The sequence below is a fragment of the Phoca vitulina genome, unplaced genomic scaffold (assembly GCF_004348235.1).
Source record: "Phoca vitulina isolate PV1807 unplaced genomic scaffold, GSC_HSeal_1.0 scaffold1, whole genome shotgun sequence".
Lineage (NCBI taxonomy): Eukaryota > Metazoa > Chordata > Mammalia > Carnivora > Phocidae > Phoca > Phoca vitulina.
The window spans coordinates 33,049,381-33,071,557 of record NW_022589704.1 but is presented as its reverse complement, the minus strand read 5'-3'; the positions used below and the strand labels follow the sequence as shown (position 1 = coordinate 33,071,557).

General features: G+C 42.8%; 1 protein-coding gene across 1 annotated transcript in view; it reads left to right on the top strand.

The window, feature by feature from the left end:
• The window catches only part of KIAA2012 (KIAA2012 ortholog), a 100,975-nt gene extending 79,350 nt beyond the window's left edge, over positions 1 to 21,625 (top strand). The window contains exons 15-22 of the mRNA XM_032404538.1: positions 9,099 to 9,189; positions 11,074 to 11,230; positions 13,171 to 13,285; positions 14,569 to 14,903; positions 17,036 to 17,235; positions 17,858 to 18,030; positions 18,849 to 19,068; positions 20,917 to 21,625. Coding sequence (XP_032260429.1) covers positions 9,099 to 9,189; positions 11,074 to 11,230; positions 13,171 to 13,285; positions 14,569 to 14,903; positions 17,036 to 17,235; positions 17,858 to 18,030; positions 18,849 to 19,068; positions 20,917 to 21,055 — 1,430 coding nt within the window. The 3' untranslated portion in view covers positions 21,056 to 21,625. The remainder of the gene's footprint in view (positions 1 to 9,098; positions 9,190 to 11,073; positions 11,231 to 13,170; positions 13,286 to 14,568; positions 14,904 to 17,035; positions 17,236 to 17,857; positions 18,031 to 18,848; positions 19,069 to 20,916) is intronic.
• The last annotated feature ends 552 nt before the right edge of the window (positions 21,626 to 22,177 follow it).

Here is a 22,177-nt window from a genome sequence, read left to right as displayed (position 1 = left end):
CCCTTTTGCCATTACCCTTCTCTACAGGGTGGGAGCTGGCTCTACATTTCCTCACCCTGAGGACAGGAGAGAAAACATCAGTGCTGGGCCCACTGCTGCCTTGTAGACGCCCAGTTCCCACTGGCCCAGTAGCTATAGGCGAGGTTTGAAGGCCTTTCCTCAGGGGCAGTTCCTGACTCCAGCAATAAATAGCTCCAGAGGGAGCAAATATAATGACTCCCCAGCCTGGGCAAAAAAGTGAGGAGTAGCCAGTGTTGCAAAAATTTCTCTTAAAGCCGTAGAACAAATAGATCAGAAGTGTGTGCCCAGGAGTTGGGACAGTGCCACTGCCCAGATTCTACAGCCTGGAAAGTGGTACTCCCTGCAGAGGGCTGCCACTTGGTGTCAGTCGGGGCTCCTTTCTCCCTGATTTGCTCCCTGTGAGGCCTACGCAGTCTCCGTACCCGGCCAGGCTCTGCGGTCTAGAGCCCCAGTACTGGGCTCAGAATAACCTGCAAGTTCTTAGCAGCCTGGTTGACCTACTCTCTCTGTTACTGCTTTATTTTTTGCTTCTGGAAAGTATTTCAAAGTCCTCCTTCATGGTAGGAAGTGGTCCGTCCTTAAGAATGTTTCTGGCTCATTCCACTTAACCCAGAATGGAAACCCCAGGGAAGTCCCCAGAATTCCAGAATACAGCTGTTGCCCCTTGATCCTGAAAATTCTCTTCACCTTCCAGGAAGTAAAGCTTCTATCTGACTTGAGACCCAAATTCATCAAAACCAGAAAGCAGTTGAAACTAGAGACAAGGAGGGGCGCCTGGGTGGCTCAGTTGGTTAAGCGACTGCCTTCGGCTCAGGTCATGATCCTGGAGTCCCGGGATCAAGTCCCGCATCAGACTCCCTGCTCAGTAGGGAGTCTGCTTCTCCCTCTGATCCTCTCCCCTCTCATGCTCTCTCTCTCTGTCTCATTCTCTCTCTCAAATAAAGAAATAAAATCTTTAAAAAAAAAAAAAAGGAAACTAGAAACAAGGACAACATAAGAAAGGAAATTTTCAGACCAATCTAATCTCACTTATGTCAAAGATGCAAAATTCCTAAGTAAAATATTAGCCAATCAAGTCCTTAAGCTTATATTTAAATATATAGTATTTTATGATATATGGTGTGTGTGTATATATATATGTATATGTGTGTGTGTGTGTACTGAATTCATGACTGAATTCAGTTTATCCCAGGAATTCAAAGATAGTCTAATATGGGAATGTCTGTTTATGTAATTCACATCAAGAGGTTAAAGGAGAAAAACCTTAGGGTCATCTCAATAGATACAAAAGGAAAAATAAATTTATGACATTCACCCATTCATGATTTAAAATTACTAAAATGGGAACAGAGGAAGACTTACTGATTTTAATAAAGAGTGCTACCAAAAACTTACAGTAAACATCACACTTTAATGGTAGAACTTTAAAAGCATTCTCTTGAGAGAAAGAACTAGGATAAGGACGCCCTCTGTCATTGCTTCTATTTCAACATTGTGGTAGCACGGTAGGGAAACCAAAGGACAGAAAGGAGGAAATGACACTGTCATTATTCCCAGACAATAGTATTACTTATATGGAAAATCTGAGGGCCTCTACAGACAAGTTATTAAAAGACAAACAAAAATTCAGCAAGATTACTAAATATAGATCAACACATAAAAATCATTTGTGGAGAAACAATAGTGTGTCAAAACATAAAGCACAATTTATAATGCAATTTTAAGATCATTGTTATTATGGAAAACCCCAAACATACACAAAGATAAACAGAACAGCACAAGAATTCCACATCCCCAACTCCTCCCTTCTGTATTATTTTGAAACAAATTTTCCAGGCTCATGTCATTTTACCTATACACATGAGTATATATATCTCTAAAAAACAAGAAAACACACTTTTTTTTTTTTAAGATTTTATTTATTTATTTATTTGACACAGAAAGAGCACAAGTAGGCAGAGTGGTAGACAGAGGGAGAGGGAGAAGCAGGAAGCCCGATGTGGGACTCGATCCCAGGACCCTGAAATGACCTGAGCCGAAGGCAGACGCTTAACTGACTGAGCCACCCAGGCGCCCCAAGAAAAGACACTTTTGACATAACTGTAATACCACCACTGCACCTAAAAATTAGAACTATTCTTTAATATAATTGAATATTCCATTTTTCAATGCTGTAATTGTCTCATAATTTATTTTAATTGTTTTAGAGTTTGTTTGTTTGCAATTGGTTGTTGTGGCCTTCACGTCTCCTTTAATTTATAGGCTCCCCTCCATTTCTTTTTTTTTTTTTTTTTTTTACCCTCTGTTCGTTTATTTTTAGGAAATTGAGTCACTTGTCCTATAGAGTTTCCCACAATCTAGATTTTGCTCTTGCTTCCTCATGGTGTAGTTTTATGTGTTTCTCTGTCTTCTATATTCCCCATAATAAAAATTAGTACTAGGATCTAGAGACCTGGTCAGATTCAGGTTTGGTTTTTCCTTTTAGCAAGACTGTTTTCTGGAAGGCATTGTATTCTTCCATCAGGACACATAATGTTCACTTGTTCTCTTTGCGAGGCCAGCAGCTACAGATCTGTTCATTAAAATCTGAAATTCTGTTGTTCTTTCTCCACTCATAACTTGGAAAACTCCTACCAAAGGAAACAAAAGAACTTTCCTCTTCTACTGCTTATCCACTGGTACAGTTTATACAGGAAGGCAGGATAAATGTAATTTTTAAATGTAACATATATATGTATAGATGTATATATACCTTACAAATAAATGTAAAAAAGATATGTGAGACTTTCTTGAAGAAATTATAAAATTTTGTTAAATTAAATGAAAATAGACCAAAATAAATATAATGTTCTATATAATGCTGTATATAATGTTCACAAATAGGAAAGTGACAATTTTCCCTAATCTACAAATTCAGTGCAACTACGGTTTTTTTAAATTCCCAGTTGGGTTTTTGGTACAACATGGTAAGTTGATCCCAAAATTCATAAAGGGGCCTAAAATAATAAAATTTTGAAGAAAAACAAAGAGGCCAAATACTAAAACATCAAAAATATTAAATATCAAAAATCACTTGAAGGCCATATGATATTGGCTTAGGGACAGACAGAAGAGAATAGAGAATCCAGAAATAAATGCACCCATGTATGGAAACAATATATGGCAAAAGTATAAAGAATGATCTATTTTTCAGTATATAATTTTGAGATAACTGGTTATCCAATTTTTAAATCTTTACCTCACAAAATATCAGACGTATTTTTTGAAAAAGTAAAAAAAATGTTTTTTAAGATTTTATTTTTAAGTAATCTCTGTACCCAGCGTGCTGCTCGAACTCACAACCCCAAGATCAAGAGTCTCATGCTCTTCTGACTGAGCCAACCCCCCTGAAAAAGCAAAAGTTTTAAACTTTTTTGGAAGAAAATATAGAAGAATATCTTTATGAATTTGAGAAAGGAAAAAATTTCCTACCCATGATTCAAAACATAAACCATAAAGAAAATTATTGACAACTCTGGGCATATTAAAATTTAAAGTTTTTGACAAGACAGCAAAAACAAAGTTAAAAGGCACATCACAGGGGTGCCTGGCTGGCTCAGTCAGTAAAGCATGTAACTCTTGATCTCGGGGTTGTGAGTTTGAGCCCCATGTTGGGTGTAGAGATTACCAAAATAAATAAATAAATAAATAAATAAAATCTTAAAAAAAAAAAAAGACAAATCTTTGACTAGAAGACAATATCTGTAGTGCATAAAACCAACAAAGTATTAATATCAAAATGCAGCAAGAACTGCTACAAATAGAGAAGGAAAAGACAATCAACCCAAGTAAAAAATGGCTAAAAGATATGAACAGGCAATTAACAGAAGAGGAAGCCTAAGTAAGTGGCCATGTAAAAAAAGTCAACTTTGCTGCTAATCAGGAAAATTCAAACTAAAAAAAAGATATCATTTCATATATATATCAGATATATATCAGATTAGCCAAAATTTAAAAGTCCCCGCAAACACCCATTGTTTGTTTTTTTTAAAGATTTTATTTATTTGACAGAGAGCGAGATAGCGAGAGCAGGAACACAAGCAGGGGGAGCGGGAGAGGGAGAAGCAGGCTTCCTGTGGAGCAGGGAGCCCGATGTGGGGCTCGATCCCAGGACGCTGGGATCATGACCTGAGCCGAAGGCAGATGCCCAATGACTGAGCCACCCAGGCGCCCTACGCAAACACCCATTGTTGATGAGGATATGGAGTTTTAGAAATTCAGAGCAATTTGGAAATATCCAATAAATTGAAGATGCATATACCTTGCAACTCAACAATTTTATTCCCATGTATACCTTAGAGAAACTCTTTCATGTATGAAAAGTGACTTACTCAAGAAGGTTCATTGCAGCATTGTTTGTAATCACAAAAAAATTGGAAATAATCAAAACAGCCATCAGCAGCAAAACGGGTAAATAAATTATGGTATGTTTATACAATGGAATAGTGTCAGTAGCTTAAAATAAATGAAGGGAAACTATGTGTATTATCATGAATTAATCACAAAAACAAAATGTTAAGCAAAATAAATAAGTTGCAAAAGTTATATAAATGATGCTACTGATATAAAGATTTAATGTGTGAAATAGTATACATTGTTTATAAGTGCATTTATACATGGCGAAGATATAAACATATGCCTGAGGACACTGTAGAAGAAAAACTTTTCCTTGGCCCTCCTAGGGTCCCTGGCTGGACCTAAAAATTAAACTGACACAGAGAAATTTAAGAGAAAAAAAGCACACAAATATATTTAACATAAATTTTTATGTGACACAGGAGTCTTCATAAGAAAGTGAGGATCCGGGGCACCTGGGTGGCTCAGTTGGTTAAGCATCTGCCTTCGGCTCAGGTCATGATCCCAGGGTCCTGGGATGGAGCCCCATGTTGGGCTTTCTGCTCAGCAAGGGAGCCTACTTCTCCCTCTTCCTCTGCCCCTGCTCATGTGCTCTCTCTCTCACTAACTCTGTCTCTCAAATAAATAAATAAAATCTTTAAAAAAAAAAAAAGTGAGGACCCAAAGAAATGGTTAAGTCTGAGTGTTTGTTTTAAATATTTTTTATTTTTAAATAATCCCTACACCCAACATGGGGCTCAAACACACAACCCCGAGATCAAGAGTTGCACACTCCACCGACTGAGCCACCCAGGCACACCCAAACCTGAGTATTTTTATACTAGGTTTGATGAAGAGTGGAAAGTTGTGGGCAAGTATAATAGGACTTAAAGGGAATGAGTTAAGGGTAATAAATTGGGAGAAACTTAATAAGTCCTGTTTGTTTGGATTCCTCTTGAAGTTTCTCCGTCTTCAGAGACAAGGATGCGTCTTTCCCGGGGGGGTGGGGGGCACCTCTCAAATGAGGGGTTTTTTTTTAAAGATTTTATTTATTTGAGAGAGAGGGCACAAGGGGGGAGGGGCAAAGGGAGAGAGAGAAGCAGACTTGCTGCTGAGCAGAGAGCCCAATATGGGGCTCGATCCTAGGACCCTGAGATCATGACCTGAGCGTAAGGCAGACGCTTAACCAACTGAGCCACCCAGGCACCCCAATGAGGGTCTTATTACCTGCTTCAGGGGAGAAGGGTGCGGTGGTCAGAGAATCCTTCCTTCACGTGCTGTTCCTCAAATTCCTTCAGCTTGAAATATTTAATATGCGAAGGTGCTGTGTTTTGGGGTAGTGTGTTCAATTGACAAACACCAAATTTAAGAGAGTGGTTACCACTGGAGAGAGAATAAGAGAAATGGGATTGTATGTGATACAATGAAGTCTTAGACTGTATCTGAAATGTTTTATTTCTTTAGAAAAAAATGTGAATCAGATATGGCAAAATGTTAAGATTCACAAAGCTGGGTGGTAAGTACATGGGTGCTCATTATACAGTATTTCTTTTCTGTACTCTGCATTCTTAAAATACTTTACAGATTTTTTAAAAGCAGTTAAAAGTTATACACTATTAAAGTACTGCCTTAGTTTATTCCAGTACTTCCCAAATATCAGGTTATTATACTAGAGTGGGGTGGGGAGCTCTTTTCTACCATCCACCTCCCAGAACTGGCAGAGCTTCAATTCTAATCAATATGGTGAAATTACACCAACGTAGGACCTCAGGTTTTGGTCAATACAAATACGCCCTCTGCTGGTCCTGTAGTGCCCTGTCCCAAAGTTCAAAAGAGCTATGAGGAGTCGTGAATGTCTTCAGTGAGACAGCTTTTACTGAGCCAGCCATGTTAGGGAATGAACCGCCCTCCCCCCCCCCCCCCCCCCCCCCCCCCCCCCCCCCCCAGAGTTCCCCTTATCATGAAGCTATTTAAATCAGCTCCAGCTCCCTGTTAATATTACATATGATCCAAAACAAAATAAATTCCAAGGTACCACCCCAATCAACCTTCCCAGTTTCCCCAGCCACCCTGTACATTAACAATTTTGACCCCACTGCTAGATCGGGAGGTTGATGTGTGAGACAGTAGATGCCACCCTTAAAGTTTGGGAATGACAGAAAGAAAACTCAAGTAACAAAGACCCTCTGGGCTGGGAAGGAGTGGGGGTGTCACAGACAACTTGATTGCTGAAAAATGGATTAACTGTAGTATTAAGGGAATGATGTTGGTAGGATGACGGGTGAATTTTTTCTTTTCCAATCCTTCTTTAAAGTCATAATACAGGGGTGCCTGGGTGGCTCAGTCATTAAGCGTCTGCCTTTGGCTCAAGGACATGATCCCGGGGTCCTGGGATCCAGCCCCGCGTCGGGCGCCCTGCTCAGCGGGAAGCCTGCTTCTCCCTCTCCCACTCCCCCTGCTTGTGTTCCCTCTCTCACTGTGCCTCTCTCTGTCAAATAAAAAAAAAGTCATAATACCTATAAATAAACAAAATTGAGGAAAAATAAATTCACAGAAGAATCTACTGCTCAAAGAGAAAGAGAAATAGATACTGAATATTAGAGCCTTCCTTTTAAAAAGTTTTTTTATTTTTTGGTTTCGTTTTATTTTGTGCTAATATCCATTTTCCCCAATAAAATTTAAGCTCCCTGAAACTAGGAAACTAATGTTTCCATCCTACTCCCCACTGTATTCCCAGCACCTAGCACAATTCCCACACCAATAAGCATGTGATAAATGAAGGAAGTAAATGACATTTTCGCAGTATAAATCAGTACAAATTTTCTGGGGAACAATTTAGCAGTAAACACTGTGCCTTAAATACTGTATATCCCTTAATAATCATAGATGTGAACAAAGAGTAGGTCTTTTAATAATAAAAAACATTCCTTTCAAGGATATGTTATGCAAAGTTCTTATTAATTATAAAAAATTTGAAACAATCTGAATTTTAAAAGTTACATGTTTGGTTAAGTCAGTTATGGTGCATCTGTACAATGAAATGCTATGCTGTTATTAAAATAATTTTTAGGAATATTTAATTATAAGGGAAATTCTAATAACAAAAGTAAATTAAAATTATTATGTTATTTTTTAATTCAATTAAAATGAGTGTATATTATATATGCATGGAAGTACATACACCAAAATATTTGCATTAATTGTATGTGAATAGAGTGATCATGGGTGAGGTTTTTTTGGTTCTTGTTGTTTATTTTTACCAAGTGCCAACACTGTTTGAGGTACTTTATTTGTATTAATATTTTTTCTTGGGGCACCTGGGTGGCTCAGTCGTTGGGCGTCTGCCTTCGGCTCGGGTCATGATCCCAGGGTCCTGGGATCGAGTCCCGCGTTGGGCTCTCTACTCAGCGGGGAGTCTGCTTCTCCCTCTCCCACTCCCCCTGCTTGTGTTCCCTCTTTCACTGTGTCTCTCTCTGTCAAATAAATAAGTAAAATCTTTAAAAATATTTTTTTTTTCTTTATTGAGGGATAATTGGCATATGATAAATTATACTTATTTAAATTTTACAATTAGGTAAGTTTTTTAAAGTGTTAAATAATACTATTTATTTTTCCTATAAAGATTTTAATGCAGTCAACTTCACTTTTTCTACTTTTTCTTAGGTTTTTTTTAAATATTTATTTGAGACAGAGAGAGAGAGAGAGCGCGTGCACAAGCAGCGGGAGGGGCAGAAGGAGAAACAGAAGCAGGCTCCCCACTGAGCAGGCTGCCTGATGCGGGAATAGAGCCCAGGACCCTGGTCTCATGACCTGAGCCAAAGGCAGACAGTTAACCGACTGAGCCACCCAGGCGCCCCTGTTTGGTTTTTTTCTAATCAATTTCATTTTCAATGCTATAGCCACACTGGGGTTTTAAGAAGAAATCTAAATACACATAGACCTCCTAATTTAACATATTATTTTCTTTTTCTGTTTTCTCTTCCAGCCCTTATTCATTTACATATGTATTTTATAGAGTTCTAACACACTATCCTATAGTTTACATTTTTACTTCTTTATATCATATTTTCCATATTGCTTATTATCTTTTTTTAAAGATTTTATTTATCCATTTGACAGAGAGAGACACAGCGAGAGAGGGAACACAGGCAGGGGGAGTGGGAGAGGGAGAAGCAGGCTTCCCACTGAGCAGGGAGCCCGATGCGGGGCTCGATCCCAGGACCCTGGGATCATGACCCGAGCCAAAGGCAGACGCTTAACGACTGAGCCACCCAGGCGCCCCTGCTTATTATCTTTTTAACCATAATTTTAAATGTCAAATTAATGCATCATGAATTGTTTCCCCAATCTCCTATTGTTGAGCTGTTTCTAATTTTTACTTTGGACAAAAAGTTTGTTCTTTTGAATTATTTCCTCATGATAAATACCCAGAAGTGAGGTTCCTGATCAAAGACTGGAACATTTTTCTGGTTCTTGGTACATGCTGTCCTGGCACTTGCCCAAAGAGCCCACTAATTTTAGTGTCACTTGCCATGTGCCAGCGCTGATTTATGCAGCATTTGAGAATTTTCTAGGTATAACATACTTCATTGTGCTAATTTGCATGTTGTTGACTACTAACCAGGTAGATGTTTCTCCATGTATGGGATTGTTGTCTATCGTCTGTTGTCCTTTGCTGTTAAGGATGCTCTTTGTCTTCACAGACCAGGAGCTGAAGAGTATGACCCCTGACCCTCTTGGTGCTTCCCTGGCAGACCACATCCAGCCCCCTGTGTCAGATACTGTCCAAAAGACGTAAGTGTTCGAAGTTGTAATGACGTGGACGGCTCCACTTTTATTTCATGTTTGTTTGTTTTTTGTTTGTTTGTTTTAAAGTCATCTCTACACCCATCCTGGGGCTTGAACTCATGACCCCAGGATCAAGAATTACATTCTCTGCTGGCTGAGCCAGCCAAGCGCCCCTCATTTTTCTTTGTTTTTAATTAATTGAATTTCTGTTCTTTCTAAGCATGAAGATTCTCAGGCCAACCGCATACTCTAACAGCTGGAATTGTTGTCTAAGAGACAGATTCTTGGGGAGGATTATATTGTGATATGTTTCCTCCTTCAACCATATTCTTTGGCTGGGTGGGTGAAGAACAAAGCTTAACAGTGTGGAAACCACTTTCTCCGTTTGTCTATATAGCTGAGATCTACAGACATGCCTAGAAAGGTGAAGTCTGTCGTCTCAACCTTGGTTTCTCCTCTCAACGTTCACTCAGCTCTGGGTAAAATAAACAATAACACTAACACAAATGGCTAACATGTAGTAAGTGCTTCCTACGTGCTCACTATGTGCTCACCCCAAGCTCGTTGACCAAGGCTCGGCCAGTAGCCCCGGTCACCTGACCTCAGCCCCATGGCAGTGGCAGCTAGAACTACAGCCTCTTGTGACCCCCCATGAGCATCAGTGACTTGACAACCTGCCCTCACCTGCCTCCTGGTCTAAGGATTCCCTCCTGGGTCAAAAAGGTTTTCTGTTCCCTAGGAACAAAGGGAGAGAGGCGCTATCTGGTGCGGAGGCAGCTCTCTGAAAAATTCCATTTTTTAACTTTCATACCTCAGCTTTTCCCACAATGGATTTAAATGACTTACAACAACCCCATCACCAAGAAAAAGGTGAGATAACCAAAAAGAAAAAAATTTTTAAGCCAGCAGGAAAAAAAAAAAAAAAAGAACACCAACACTACACAAAAGTCATTATAGTCTTTGTGACCAAAAATCAGACTTTCAGATTTGATAGAGATTGCTGAATGTGAAAGCAAACAAACAAACAAACAAAAGAAGCAACACAATCAGGTTTGTGGTTCTCATTTGCAGCATACCTGTTCCTCGGGGGAAATAAATGTTTTCTTAGCATTAAATTCTAAAGGATAAATCTTCTGTGGGTTTTTATAGAGTGACATTGAATGATTTAAAGACTCATATATTTACAGGAAATTCCATTTACCTCATTCAACAAATATTTCTCACGTTTCTATAGTAAGGCCCTGTACTAGCACAGCACAGTGAATATAATACTGATTTAGCTAGAAAATAAGATGCCCAGAACCAGGCCTGGCCCACAGAAGCTGTTGCTGCAGCTGTTACTGAAACCCGCATGGCTGTTTCTTAGGGACCCTTTTACCCAGAGAACATAAGTCCGTTATCCTTAGGGCAGATACTCAGTGACCGCAATTCTACAAAGGATCACACAAACACAGCTCTTGACCTTTTGGTGGCTAGATTTGATCAAGAATAGAATTCAAAGGGCATAAAAGAATGGATGGATAGTTGCATGTTCCTAAAACAGTCTTTCTTAAAGGTCATTTATTTTTCAGCTGAGTCTTTGATAGAAGAATTTCAGTTAGATAACCTTATGTCATTCAACTAAAGGCATAAATATGCAGCCCCAGAGAGGCAGACTATTTCTTTCTGCTCTCTAAATTGAGGACTTAGCCGGAGAGAACCCCAAAAGGGAAGACTCAGCTTTCTATTCTCCCTTCTTCAGGAATGTGTCGGGAAAAAGAGAGTTGACCGAGTGTGTAAAATGCCCATCATAGCACCGCAGAAACGAGGGCTCCATGTTCACTTTTCCTCTTCCTTGTCCGTAAGAGGTTTTGATAATGTTTGGTCCCATTGTCTTGCTCTTTCTTAAAGGGGCAAAGATTATGATGTGCGCCATCTGCACAGGAGACGCCCAGGATGCGAGTCCCCAGAGAGGTTGAGTCCTATAGATGCATCTTCTTTTCCAAGAGGAACAGAAGGGAGGGCTGAACCAAGACTGTTCAACCATCAGGCTCTAGCCAACATCAGTGTAAGTGTGAACATCTGGGAGCTTGGTCCAAAAGCTTGCTCCCATCAGGCTACCATGTACAGTTGTGCAGGTTGCTTACTCTACATACAAGGGGAACTGCAAAGGGGCAAGTGAGAGCTGAAATCCAGTCTGTGGTTCACTCACCATGCCCTGCACCCCCGCAATGAACTGCACCCTTCTGAAGGATGGGGTGCCCATTTCTAATTCCTGCAAAGGTACTAAAAGGAAACTTCAGTTGTCCTACACACCACTTCTGACGCCGGATGTGTGGAGTCTTTTCCGACATCAATCGATCTCCAGCTCAAAGGACACCAACTGGGTGTCATGTAGATCAATTCTGACCCTGCCTGGAATTAGCACAGACCCCACAGGTTAAGGGCTTGGTCCCACAAGACTGCCCCTACTTCAGACACCAGTCACAAGTCCCAGGTTGTCACCTAAGGAGGGTTCCCACAACCCCTTCTTCAGCTTTGATAATTTGCTAGAATGGCTCACAAACCTCAGAAAGTTATTTACTCACTATAACTGATTTATTACAAAGGATGTTTTCAAAGATCTTATTGTTTTTTGGGTTTTGTGTTTTTTTAAGATTTTATTTATTTGAGAGAGTGAGAGAGAGCACAAGCAGGGGGAGGGGCAGAGAGAGAGGGAGAAGCAGACTCCCCGCTGAGCAGGGAGCCCGATGCGGTGCAGGACTCAATCCCAGGAACCTGAGACCATGACCCGAGCTGAAGGCAGATGCTTAACCAACTGAGCCACCCAGGCGCCCCAAAGATTTTATTGTTAAGTAATCTCTACACCCAATGTGGGCTTCGAACTTACAACCCCAAGATTAAGAGTTGCACACTCCACCGACTGAGCCAGCCAGGCACCCCTTACAAAGGATATTTTAAAGGATACAAATGAACAGCCAGATGAAGAGATACCTAGGGCAAGGTCCAGAAGGGTCCCAAATGCTGGCGCTTCTTTCTCCATGGAGTTGAAGGTGTGTACCCTCCTGGCATGTAGATGTGTTCACCAACCCAGAAGCAATCCAAACTCTTTTGGTTCAGGTTTTTATGGAGGCTTCATTACATAGGCATTGATTGATAAAAGCATTGATTAAAGCACTGGCAAATGATTGTTAACTCAACTTCCAGACTTTTCTCCCTCCTCTGAGATTGCGGATGTTGGGCTGAAAGTTCCAACCCTCTAATAACGTGGTTGGCTCCCCTGGTAACCAGTACCCCCTCCTTAGGTGCTTTCCAAAATCACCTTATTAACACACTCTCAGGTGTGGTTGAAAGAGGTTGTGTTAATGAAAAGCGAAAGCCACTCTTTTCACATTTGTGCTCCAGAAATTACAATGGTTTTAGGAGTTCTGTGCCAGAGACCGGGGATGAAGACCGAATATATATTTCTTATTATGTCAAAATATCACAGGCACTGAGAGGGTAGCCGTGGCCCCACTCTGCCATCCTCTCTTCAGAGGAATCTCCATTGTTGTCCCAGCCCATGGGGAAAGGTGAAGACTGACATGGTTTTGGTCATCTGCTTGAGAAACTTCTGGAAAGTTAGCAAATGATGCAACAGTGAATAAAGCTGGCTTTGATTTAAACTAAACATTAATTGTAGCAATAGCATTCTATCAAAGTTGAAAATTGCTTCACTTTGATCCAACTCTGTAGATCATGATTTAGCATCAAAAAAGGGGACAATCACAAAGTGTATTTTGTTCCTCTTTCCTCCTATGGCATTAGACCTAGCAGTTTTAAAGGAAAGGCTGAACCTGAGGATCTCCGCACCAGCTCCATTCTAAGACTCCCTCTTCTGCTTCATGTGGAACCCACACAAATTCCAATCTAAGCCATTCTGTTTTGTTCAACATAATCTTCCTTTGATGTTTTTTTTTTCTTGTTTGCTACACATCATGGTCCTTTTCCTTAATTTTTCACCTTTAGGAGATGGAGTTGATTGGCAAAGTCAAGAGAAAGAAAAGAACCAAGACAGACAAGTCCAAGGCGCCCAAGGGGAGGAGAGAAGGAAAGATCCAGAGGGAAGCAGAGGCCGCTGTAGGTAAGGGAGTGTGCCCTTGACAAACAACCCAGGAAAAGACACCTAATCGGGGCTGGGAGGTGTCACAGAGAATCAGCATGAATCCAATGGGACAAACTACCTGTTTTGAGTCTTTTTAACTATCTCTGGCTAAGATGCCGTTGCAGCCTTACTTCATGTCAGTATCTTAGGAGAGAGAGGAGAGAAGAAACCAGCGTTGCCTAGAGACCTGTGATCAAGAGAGGAAATAATAATGATAATAGCACCTATTTACTGAATACCCACTGTATTAAGAGCCCCGCATAAATGACATCATGAAATCCCCAAAACATCTCCATTAAAGTAAGCATTATTATTATATTGTGTAGTGGTTGAGGCCTGAGAGAGATAGGGTGGCTTGCATAAGATCAAACAGACTGAACAGGAAATGGTGGACCCAGAGTCTGACCCTACCATTTGATTCCAAGTACATGTTCTTACCATGGCCTCTATGAACGAATAACTATCATAATTTGAGAATTGGGCAGTGAAAGCATTTGGGAAGGGGAAGGATGAAACAAGCTGTGAATGATTACCCCAGCTGCCATTTTTCATCTTGGTTTCCTATATTGCACCTTCCAAGGAATTTAGAATCCCATGCTTCTGAAGACCTTCTTTAGCTTAAAACTTAACACCCATTCTTTCCTGGCCACATGATTTAGAAGACCCTCCAGACAAATCAAAGACTGTCAGAAAGGATGACATTGGATCGTCTCCTGGGCCCAATCTATTTTTGAGATTTGCTTTTTAAAGTCTTGCTGACCTTACATTGTTGTAGCCCATGACTTGGGTTGCATTGGCAGGACTGGGGAAAGGAAATACTTGTGGTCCCCAGAGGTGAACTGAGGAAGAGTTCCTAGAGTATGGAAGGCTTAAACTTTGCCAGGTTACAAAGCTGTAACCTCAAGCCAGACTCTTGAGGCTTGACTTTCCATTTGTGTCTATAGTTTTCCCCTCTGGAGAGTCTTGCTTCTACCATAGGTCAGGGTGAAACAGAACTTTTTTTAGTAGCAAGACTATTGAATTACAGTTGATCCAAATAGGATAAGGTAGTTTCTCAAAGGGTGGTCTGTGGACTACCCTTCTCAAAACACTTGGAGTGGTCGTTAAAATGCAGATTCCTAAAGAATCGGACTCTAGGAGTGGAGCTCAGGAATCTACACCCCAGGTGATTCCATTGCACACTGAAGTTTAAAAGCTACTGAAAAGGATGCAGAGATCACATTTATTTAGCTACAACTCTGTCCCCAATTGTTCTTCTCCAGGAAAGTCAAAGGAATCAAAGGCTGAAAAGAAATCAGAGTTAATTCCCAAAGAAAGAAAACCAAGAGCCAAAAGGAAAAGGACACAGAAGGAAAGGAATCTGGAACTAGCAGAGCTGAGTGGCCCTGATGTCATTAACTCTAAGGAAACAGAAGACACTTCAGATAGAGGTTTCTCTCCTGCAGATTCTGTTGTAGAGGACCCTTGGCTTTCCCTCAAATATGATGCTCCGGAGAGCCAAGTGTCCATAGATGGAAGATCATCACCCACCCAGACTGTACCGGTCGCTGGAAACATGGAATCTAAAGAAGAAAGAAGTTACGAGGACCCTTCCAAAGTAAGGTCCAATATTCTCACCTTGGCCAGAGAGATTTCTGTTCTCATTGGTGCAACTGCAGAGGTGGGGAAAACTGCCCTGAATCATATTGCAGTAACTGAAACAGTGCTACTAGAACATGTTTTTATTTGTTCTATTCTATTTGACCCTGTAAGAAGCCAGAGCTGATCAAAGACAGAGTGGCAAAGCCCCTCTGAAATGATGCATTCTGTGAGGGTCCCAAAATGCCACAACATATACTCATCCCATAAGGAGCAGGAAGTTGGCACGGGCCTCACAGTTACAGGGAAAGATGGATTCTGGCCATCAGAGCCAAGCACATATCTTTTTTTTTTTTTTTTTTGAGAGAGAGCATGAGCAGAGAGAGGGAGAAGCAGACTCCCTGCTGAGCAGAGCCCGACACGGGGCTCGATCCCAGGACCCTGAGATCATGACCTGAGCCAAAGACAGCCGCTTCACGGACTGAGCCACCCAGGTGCCCCCCCAAGCACATATCTTTGACTTGGCCAGGAGTTCATGTTTTGTTTGCCTCCCAAAGGCTATGCAAATTCGTCCTTTCCTAATCTGCTTTTCTGTGGCACATGGCTGGGCCACGGGCAGCTTACACACACGTATCTCTCTCTCTTTACAAGGTGCTGTGGCATATAAAAGTAATTTTGTTCCAAGAGCCTTGATTCTAATGTCAAGTATTTAAGAGAAAAACTGAGTGAGCATAAGGAAAATTACCCTCGAATATCCCTGCAGTGAATTTTTAAAAATACCATACAGAGAAATCTCTCAATAAGACCAACACAACCAATTTTTCCTCTGCTGTTGGAATAAATCACAATTTTTTTCCACCGGGATGAATGAAGGTGCTGAACTGCATTTAGAGGTTTTGTTGTAGGGGAGAAAAAAGAGTATCTTTAAACACTACAATTATACCCACAGCTAAACTGCTATGGTTAAACCCACATAAATTACATGTGCATATGGTACAACTCTGCTGAATCTCATTTAATCTTTATAGCCACACTTGTGAGTCAGATGTGATTATCCCCATTTCACAGACCTAGAAACTGAGGCGTGGAGATAAGTGTCCCAGTTGCCAGAAGTTACAAAACCATCAAGCGGTAGAGCCAAGACTTAGATCCAGGTCCTTTGACTCTAAAATTAAGGCTCTTGTCAGTTTTAAATTATTTTGTTTTTCTTTATTTTATTGCCCATGGTCTACCAAAAAGGATTTCAGAAAGATTTTTCTTTTATAGTTCCCAATCCTCCCAGCTGCCTAGACTATGGGATGCTGCTCTATACCGCAGATGAAAATTTTTACCTGGCAGAACTTTCCTGAGCCTGGTAGAGAATCAGAATTTCTTAGATGTATTGTCAACCCATAGTACTGCGCTGCGCTGCACAGGCTAAAAAGCCAGGAAGTTTCACCCCAAGCTGGACACACACAGCCCCCATGGAAGAGTTGCGTTCAAAGCTTCCCTCGTGGGCATATTTCTGGCAGTGGCGGGGGTGTTAGGGAGAAAAAGAAAGCTAAGACATCCTTCACAGAAGCTGAGAGAACCTTTCGTTGAAAAAGTGGGTTTGCATGGGATTAAATGTGAGTCTAACACATTTACATCTAAGACCACCCCTGGTAAGTAGCCTTTATCTAGAACCTGTGGTTCCTAGCCCTGGCTTCATAAGGATCACCTGAGAAGCTTTTTAAACCCACCCAGGCCTCCCACCTAGGTGTTCTCATTTAATTGGCCTGGGTGGGGCCTTGGCCTCAAGTAATTTTTTAAAAGCTCCTTGCGAGGTTGTGAAGTGCAGCTAGGGCTGAAAACTCCAGACCTAGGATGGGCCAGACATTATTTTGGCACTTTCGCTATTTCAATTAATCCCGGTAACAGCCCCAAGGGGGAAGACAGTATCAGGGACATTCAGTTGTGACCTCCAAATCCTGAAGCAAGTAAGAGACTTGGACCCAGGCCAGTCAGACCCTAGAGCTCGAGGCCGAGGCTGCAGTCAGTGTGGAAACCAATCCAGGACGCCGTCTCTGTGAGGGGCGACACCCTCGGACACCGAGGGCTGTGGAGGAGGCCTCGCCCCTGAGGCCCCTGAGACGGGCTCCGCCTTGCACTAAGAACGCCCTGGTTCCGTAGGCCCTCCTCACCGAGAGGGAGCGACAGGGAGCTTCCCGGGACAGGCTGCGAGCCGAGGCGGCCGAGCGGCGCCGCTCGGAGGTGGAGAGGAGAAGAGGGCAGGAAGCACGGCGGCGGCTCCTGCAGGAGCAACTGCACAGGGCGGAGGAGATGAAGGAGGACCTGGAGCTGGAGCTGCGCGCCCGCGCCCAGGAGAAGCGGTGGGTAGGGCGCCCGAGCCCGTGACTGCGCTGGGAGGCAGCAGGAAAAGGCCGGGGTCGACCTCCACTAGCGACAGAGCTGGTTCTGAGGCTCAGGCCCACATCCCGTTTTTCTCTGTGCTCTGTCCAAAGATAAGGGGAAGTGTCCTGACCGGGACGGTTACTCCAGTTACATGTTCCTGGGATCTTCCTGGAAGGGCTTTGTGACGCGGCCCCGCGAGCGCTTGTTGAGCCCCTGTGCCTGTCTGCATTGTTCTAGATTCTTGCAGAGGCCTTGACTCATTTCATCTCATCTTTACGACAACCCTGTGAGACCTCCAGAGTTTTAAAATTCATCTTGTAAGAATGGAAAATGAGGCTCTGGGAACCCAGTACCCCTGCCCCAGAGCACAGCCGTGTGGTGAGACATGAGGCTTCTAGCTCCAGGGCAGCTGTGTTCGTGCTTCTGCTCTGTGCTCAGGCTTCCCTGGGACACCCAGTGCCCTCTGAATGGGATGCCCCCGTGGCCTGTAGCTGCAGAGCCCCCACGGCGGCGGCGGGGGCACTGCCCGGTGGCCAGTCTCACAAGGATGTCCCAGTGTTTGCTGCCATTTCCCTGGCCATCCTGTGGCTTTTTTCCCAGCCTGAGGAAAGAGAGACTCGAAGAAGAACGGCGGCGGCAGGAGGAGGAGGCGAGGATGCAGCAGCTTCAGTTGCAAGCGGCCCAGGAGAGAGTCCGGCGGCAACGGGAGGCGTTCCGGAGGAAACTGCGAGAACTGCAGAGAACAAAGCAGCAGGAGGAAGCCGAGAGGGCTGGTGAGGAGGGCTTCTGGAGCAATCTGCATCTCCTATCTGGGGCAGAAGTATTTTTATCCCACTGTGGGTGTTCATTTGAATCTCCCCAGAGTTATTCCTATCCTAAGCCTTAGTGTGTGAAGCACTCCAAGTGTATAAGCTCTTTTTTTTTTCCCCGAAGTGATTAATATGTGTGACCACAGTGAGTTGAGATAGATCAAAATAAGACAGACTCACTTGTGGAAATGACTCGGGCCCTACTCCCATCCAGTCGCCTCCTGAACTGGGATCCTGCCCCTCCCGTTGCCCCTTTAGCCTTGCTCCGGAGCCGCCTGCATTGGAGACAGAGCCCTGCTCCTTGCCCCTTTCCCTAGCAGACGGCAACAAACATCTGGCTAGCTTCGGGGCAGCCTTTCAGGGGCTGACCCGTAGAATCTCTGTAGCCTCACTTGAGAGGCTCAGCAGGTGTCAGCAGATGACACTCTCTAGGCTGCTCAGTTCCACTGAGTGAGCACACGATTTCTCCAGGCCCCGATCTGACGCCTCTCCTCAACTACCTGCATACCACCCATGAGCACCCCAGGCTCTGGAAAATTCTCCGCCAAGGTTTTGTACTCATTGCGCAGTGCACTGCACACAGTAGGTGCTTGATAAAGGACTCTTAAATTTGTAAATTGACCCCAACATGATCCCCACAGAGGAGCTGGCAGCGTGCTGGCAGGTAAGCTACACCAGTATCTCCGGGGGAGGCCCTGGGAATCAGACTTGGGAGTTGGATCCGAGAACTTTCTTCAGTACTGAGACCTCTGCTGAGCCCACCCTCCTTTTCTATTCTGCAGAGGATGAGAAGCAGAGGCAGAAGGAATTGGAAATGCAGTTAACAAAGGAGGAAAAACGCCTGCTGGAAATGGCTGAAGAAGAACGGCTGGAGCACCAGCAGAGGAAACAGGAAGCTGGAGAGAAGGCTCAGCTGGAAGCAGAGGCGAGAAGGCAAAGGGGAGAGGAGGCCGCAAGGCTGGATCTGGAGGGAGCCATGACACGAGCTCAGGAAGAAGCCAGGTAGGGGATATTCGGGAACAGTTGCCACAGGGGGATTGTTTCCCTGGTGCTAGTACCAAACTTGCACCGCCTTTGGACAAGAGCAGTTCTCCCACTTTCCATAAGCATGATTTGGAAGAACTAAAAACCAGATTCTTTTGCGGTGTCACAGAATTTCTTCATGGCTTATAGAACTTGATTGAAGCTGGAAGGGAGTTTAGATTTCATCTCTCCCAGCACTCTGGTTTACAGATGAAAAAATGGAGTCCCAAAGAAGGGGAAGGAACTTGATCAAGGCCGAAGAGTGAGTTGGGGGCTGTGCCAGGACCACACCTAAGACCCCCTGATTCGGAACCACTACCCTTCTCCGTATTTTTTGGTTACCTCTTACGCGCCAAACACTCTTCTTCTGGACACTGGGAATTCGGAAGTAAACAAAAGAGATGTCTCTTCTCCCTTGGCATTTCCATTCTAGGGCTGGGGGTAGGGAGACAAATATTTTTTTTAGCTGGCAATAGATGCTAGACAGAAAAGGTTTTAAACATGTGATAGGATTGCAGGAGGTTTGGTTTAGATTGGTCGGCCAGGACAAAACTTCTCAGAGAAAGTGTTCTATAAGGAGAAACCTGAATGACAAAGAGTTAGCTGCATAAACATCTGGGAGAAAAATATTCCAGCAGGTAAACAGGGAGTGCAAAGGTTCAAAGGAAGGAATGAAACTGGCACATTGGGAGAATAAAAGGAAGTCAGTATGGCTGGAACTAAGTGAACAAGGCACGAAGAATACTTCCAAGATGAGGTCAGAGAAGTAAGCGAAGACCAGACCTCATGAAAGCCTTGTTTGGAGAAATAGTGCAGAACTAATTATCAGGGGCCAGTGGCATTTTCCCCCGCTCTGCTCTTTTACAATAGTAATGATCATTTCATCTTTCTGATAATAGAGTTTCTTGAGCAATGTGGTTTCCACTGACTCTTTAAAAGCTAGATCCTCTATAGTTGCTTTCTCATGAATTTCCACTCCTTAGTGAAAGCAACAAATAGACATCCCTCTTTAGAACCAACAAAACTGAAGGGTATAGAAGCATGACACAGAAAACCGTGTGAGTCCAATCTTGACTGTAAACAGTTTACCCCCCTGAAATATATTTTCTACAACTTAAGCTGAATCTAAGCTAGTAAGTACTCTTTAGGGGACCAGGAAGAGAAGGCAGCCAGAACAATTCTATTTCAAGGTTTTCCACCGAACCCTGAGTTGTTCCACTCCTGGACTTTACTCAACTGTTGGGTTCCACCACCACCACCCCCGCCCCCCAGCTGTTATGTGAATTAACAGATCATTAGAGAAGTCTTGATTCAAATTCAAAATTATGTATTCCATATATCACAGCGGCAGGACTGGGTTCGTAAGTATTGAGACCAAAAGCAAGCTAAACAATTGTGTAAAGCTAGTCCCAGGGGCTGAGAGCAGAAAACCAAGTGACTACAGCGGTGTGAGAGGTAGAGCCTCACTCCACCAGGGCTTAGAACTTGACGCCAGCTGGCTGTATTTCATCTTCACTTGTGTGACATTGGCACAGGTACTTTAACTTCTTTCTCTGGCCTGTTTCCTCAGCTCTAAAACAAGGGAGTCCCTTCCAGCAATACGAGTGTAAGAACTGCTAGCTTTTGCTTTGCCAGTAGAAGGCTCATGAAACTCCAAAACTCATGTGTAAAGTTACTAAACAGAGTATGATCTTCCACTAAAATGCAAGATCAGTAGCCCCAAGTCTAACTGATGTTTGCTCAAATCCAAAGTTATTCTACTAGCTTAGAAGGGCAATTTCTAGGATGCTTAATCATATTGGGATTGTGGATGGGTTGTCTCCTTAGGCAAAAAGCTGCTTTGGAGAAACATCTTCATTTCCATCAAGAACTCTGTAAGGAAGCCAGTGCCCTGCGGTGGACACACAACATTTCCAGATCGTGGGTCTACTCGTACTTCCAGTTCCTACACATACCCAGACCTTAAGGCTAGAAGAAAACTAAAAAGTAAGTTGGGAGGTAGTGACAGAAAAAGAGAAACTTCTATAATGATGTCCCATTTCATCTGGTTCACCTCAACCCACACCTCACTTCACTCTAGGACCTCCATTCCCACCACCTCTCCCGACCACATGAGTGACTTAACTCATTTAAACTGTTCACTCACCTAAATCCTTTATGTTCTCTAGAACCACATAAATCCAGAAGCTTTGGTGCCTAAAACTGGCCAATAATTTCATTTGTTGTTTGAATTTCAGTAAATTCAGTTGAATTTCAATTAGTAAGACTTACATCATCTTAAAAGATGGTCAAAGTATTTCACTTCACAATGTGTCTGAAAGAATTGCAGATGCATGGAAATTCGATAATGCAAACAATTCTGAGTAAGCTAAGCAGTTAGTTCATATATTGAGAACTTTATTGTCTCTTTAAAAGGCAAAACCACATCCATTTCAGCCTAAGAATCTAAAATGTAATGTCCGTTTAAAACAAGGTAATCACGGGGCGCCTGGGTGGCTCAGTCGTTAAGCGTCTGCCTTCGGCTCAGGTCATGATCCCAGGGTCCTGGGATAGAGCCCCGCATCGGGCTCCCTGTTCCACGGGAAGCCTGCTTCTCCCTCTCCCACTCCCCCTGCTTGTGTTCCCTCTCTTGCTGTGTCTCTGTCAAATAAATAAAATCTTTAAAAAATAAAAAAAATAAAACAAGGTAGTCACTTGATAAATGTTCATTTGAGCAAAATGAGCTGTTTTGTTGAGAGTATTCTCACTTCCTCAAAATATAGATTCTAGAGCTGCACTGGCCAATAAGTAGCCACATGTTAACTATTTAAATGTATATTAAAACATTCAAAGTAGCCACATGTAACTATTTTAATGTACATTAAAACATTCAGTTCTCCAGTCACACTAGCCATGTTTCAAGTGCTCAACAGCCACATGTAGCTCCTGGCTACCTTATTAGACAGTGCAGATGCAGAACATTTCCATTCTCACAGCAAGTTCTACTGGACAGCACTGTTCTAGGCCCCTGGTAATTATCAAATCTGGAGGGTTTGTTCCTGTGCCTTTAAGATCCAACCACTCACATAATGTCCCCACTTTTTTTTAA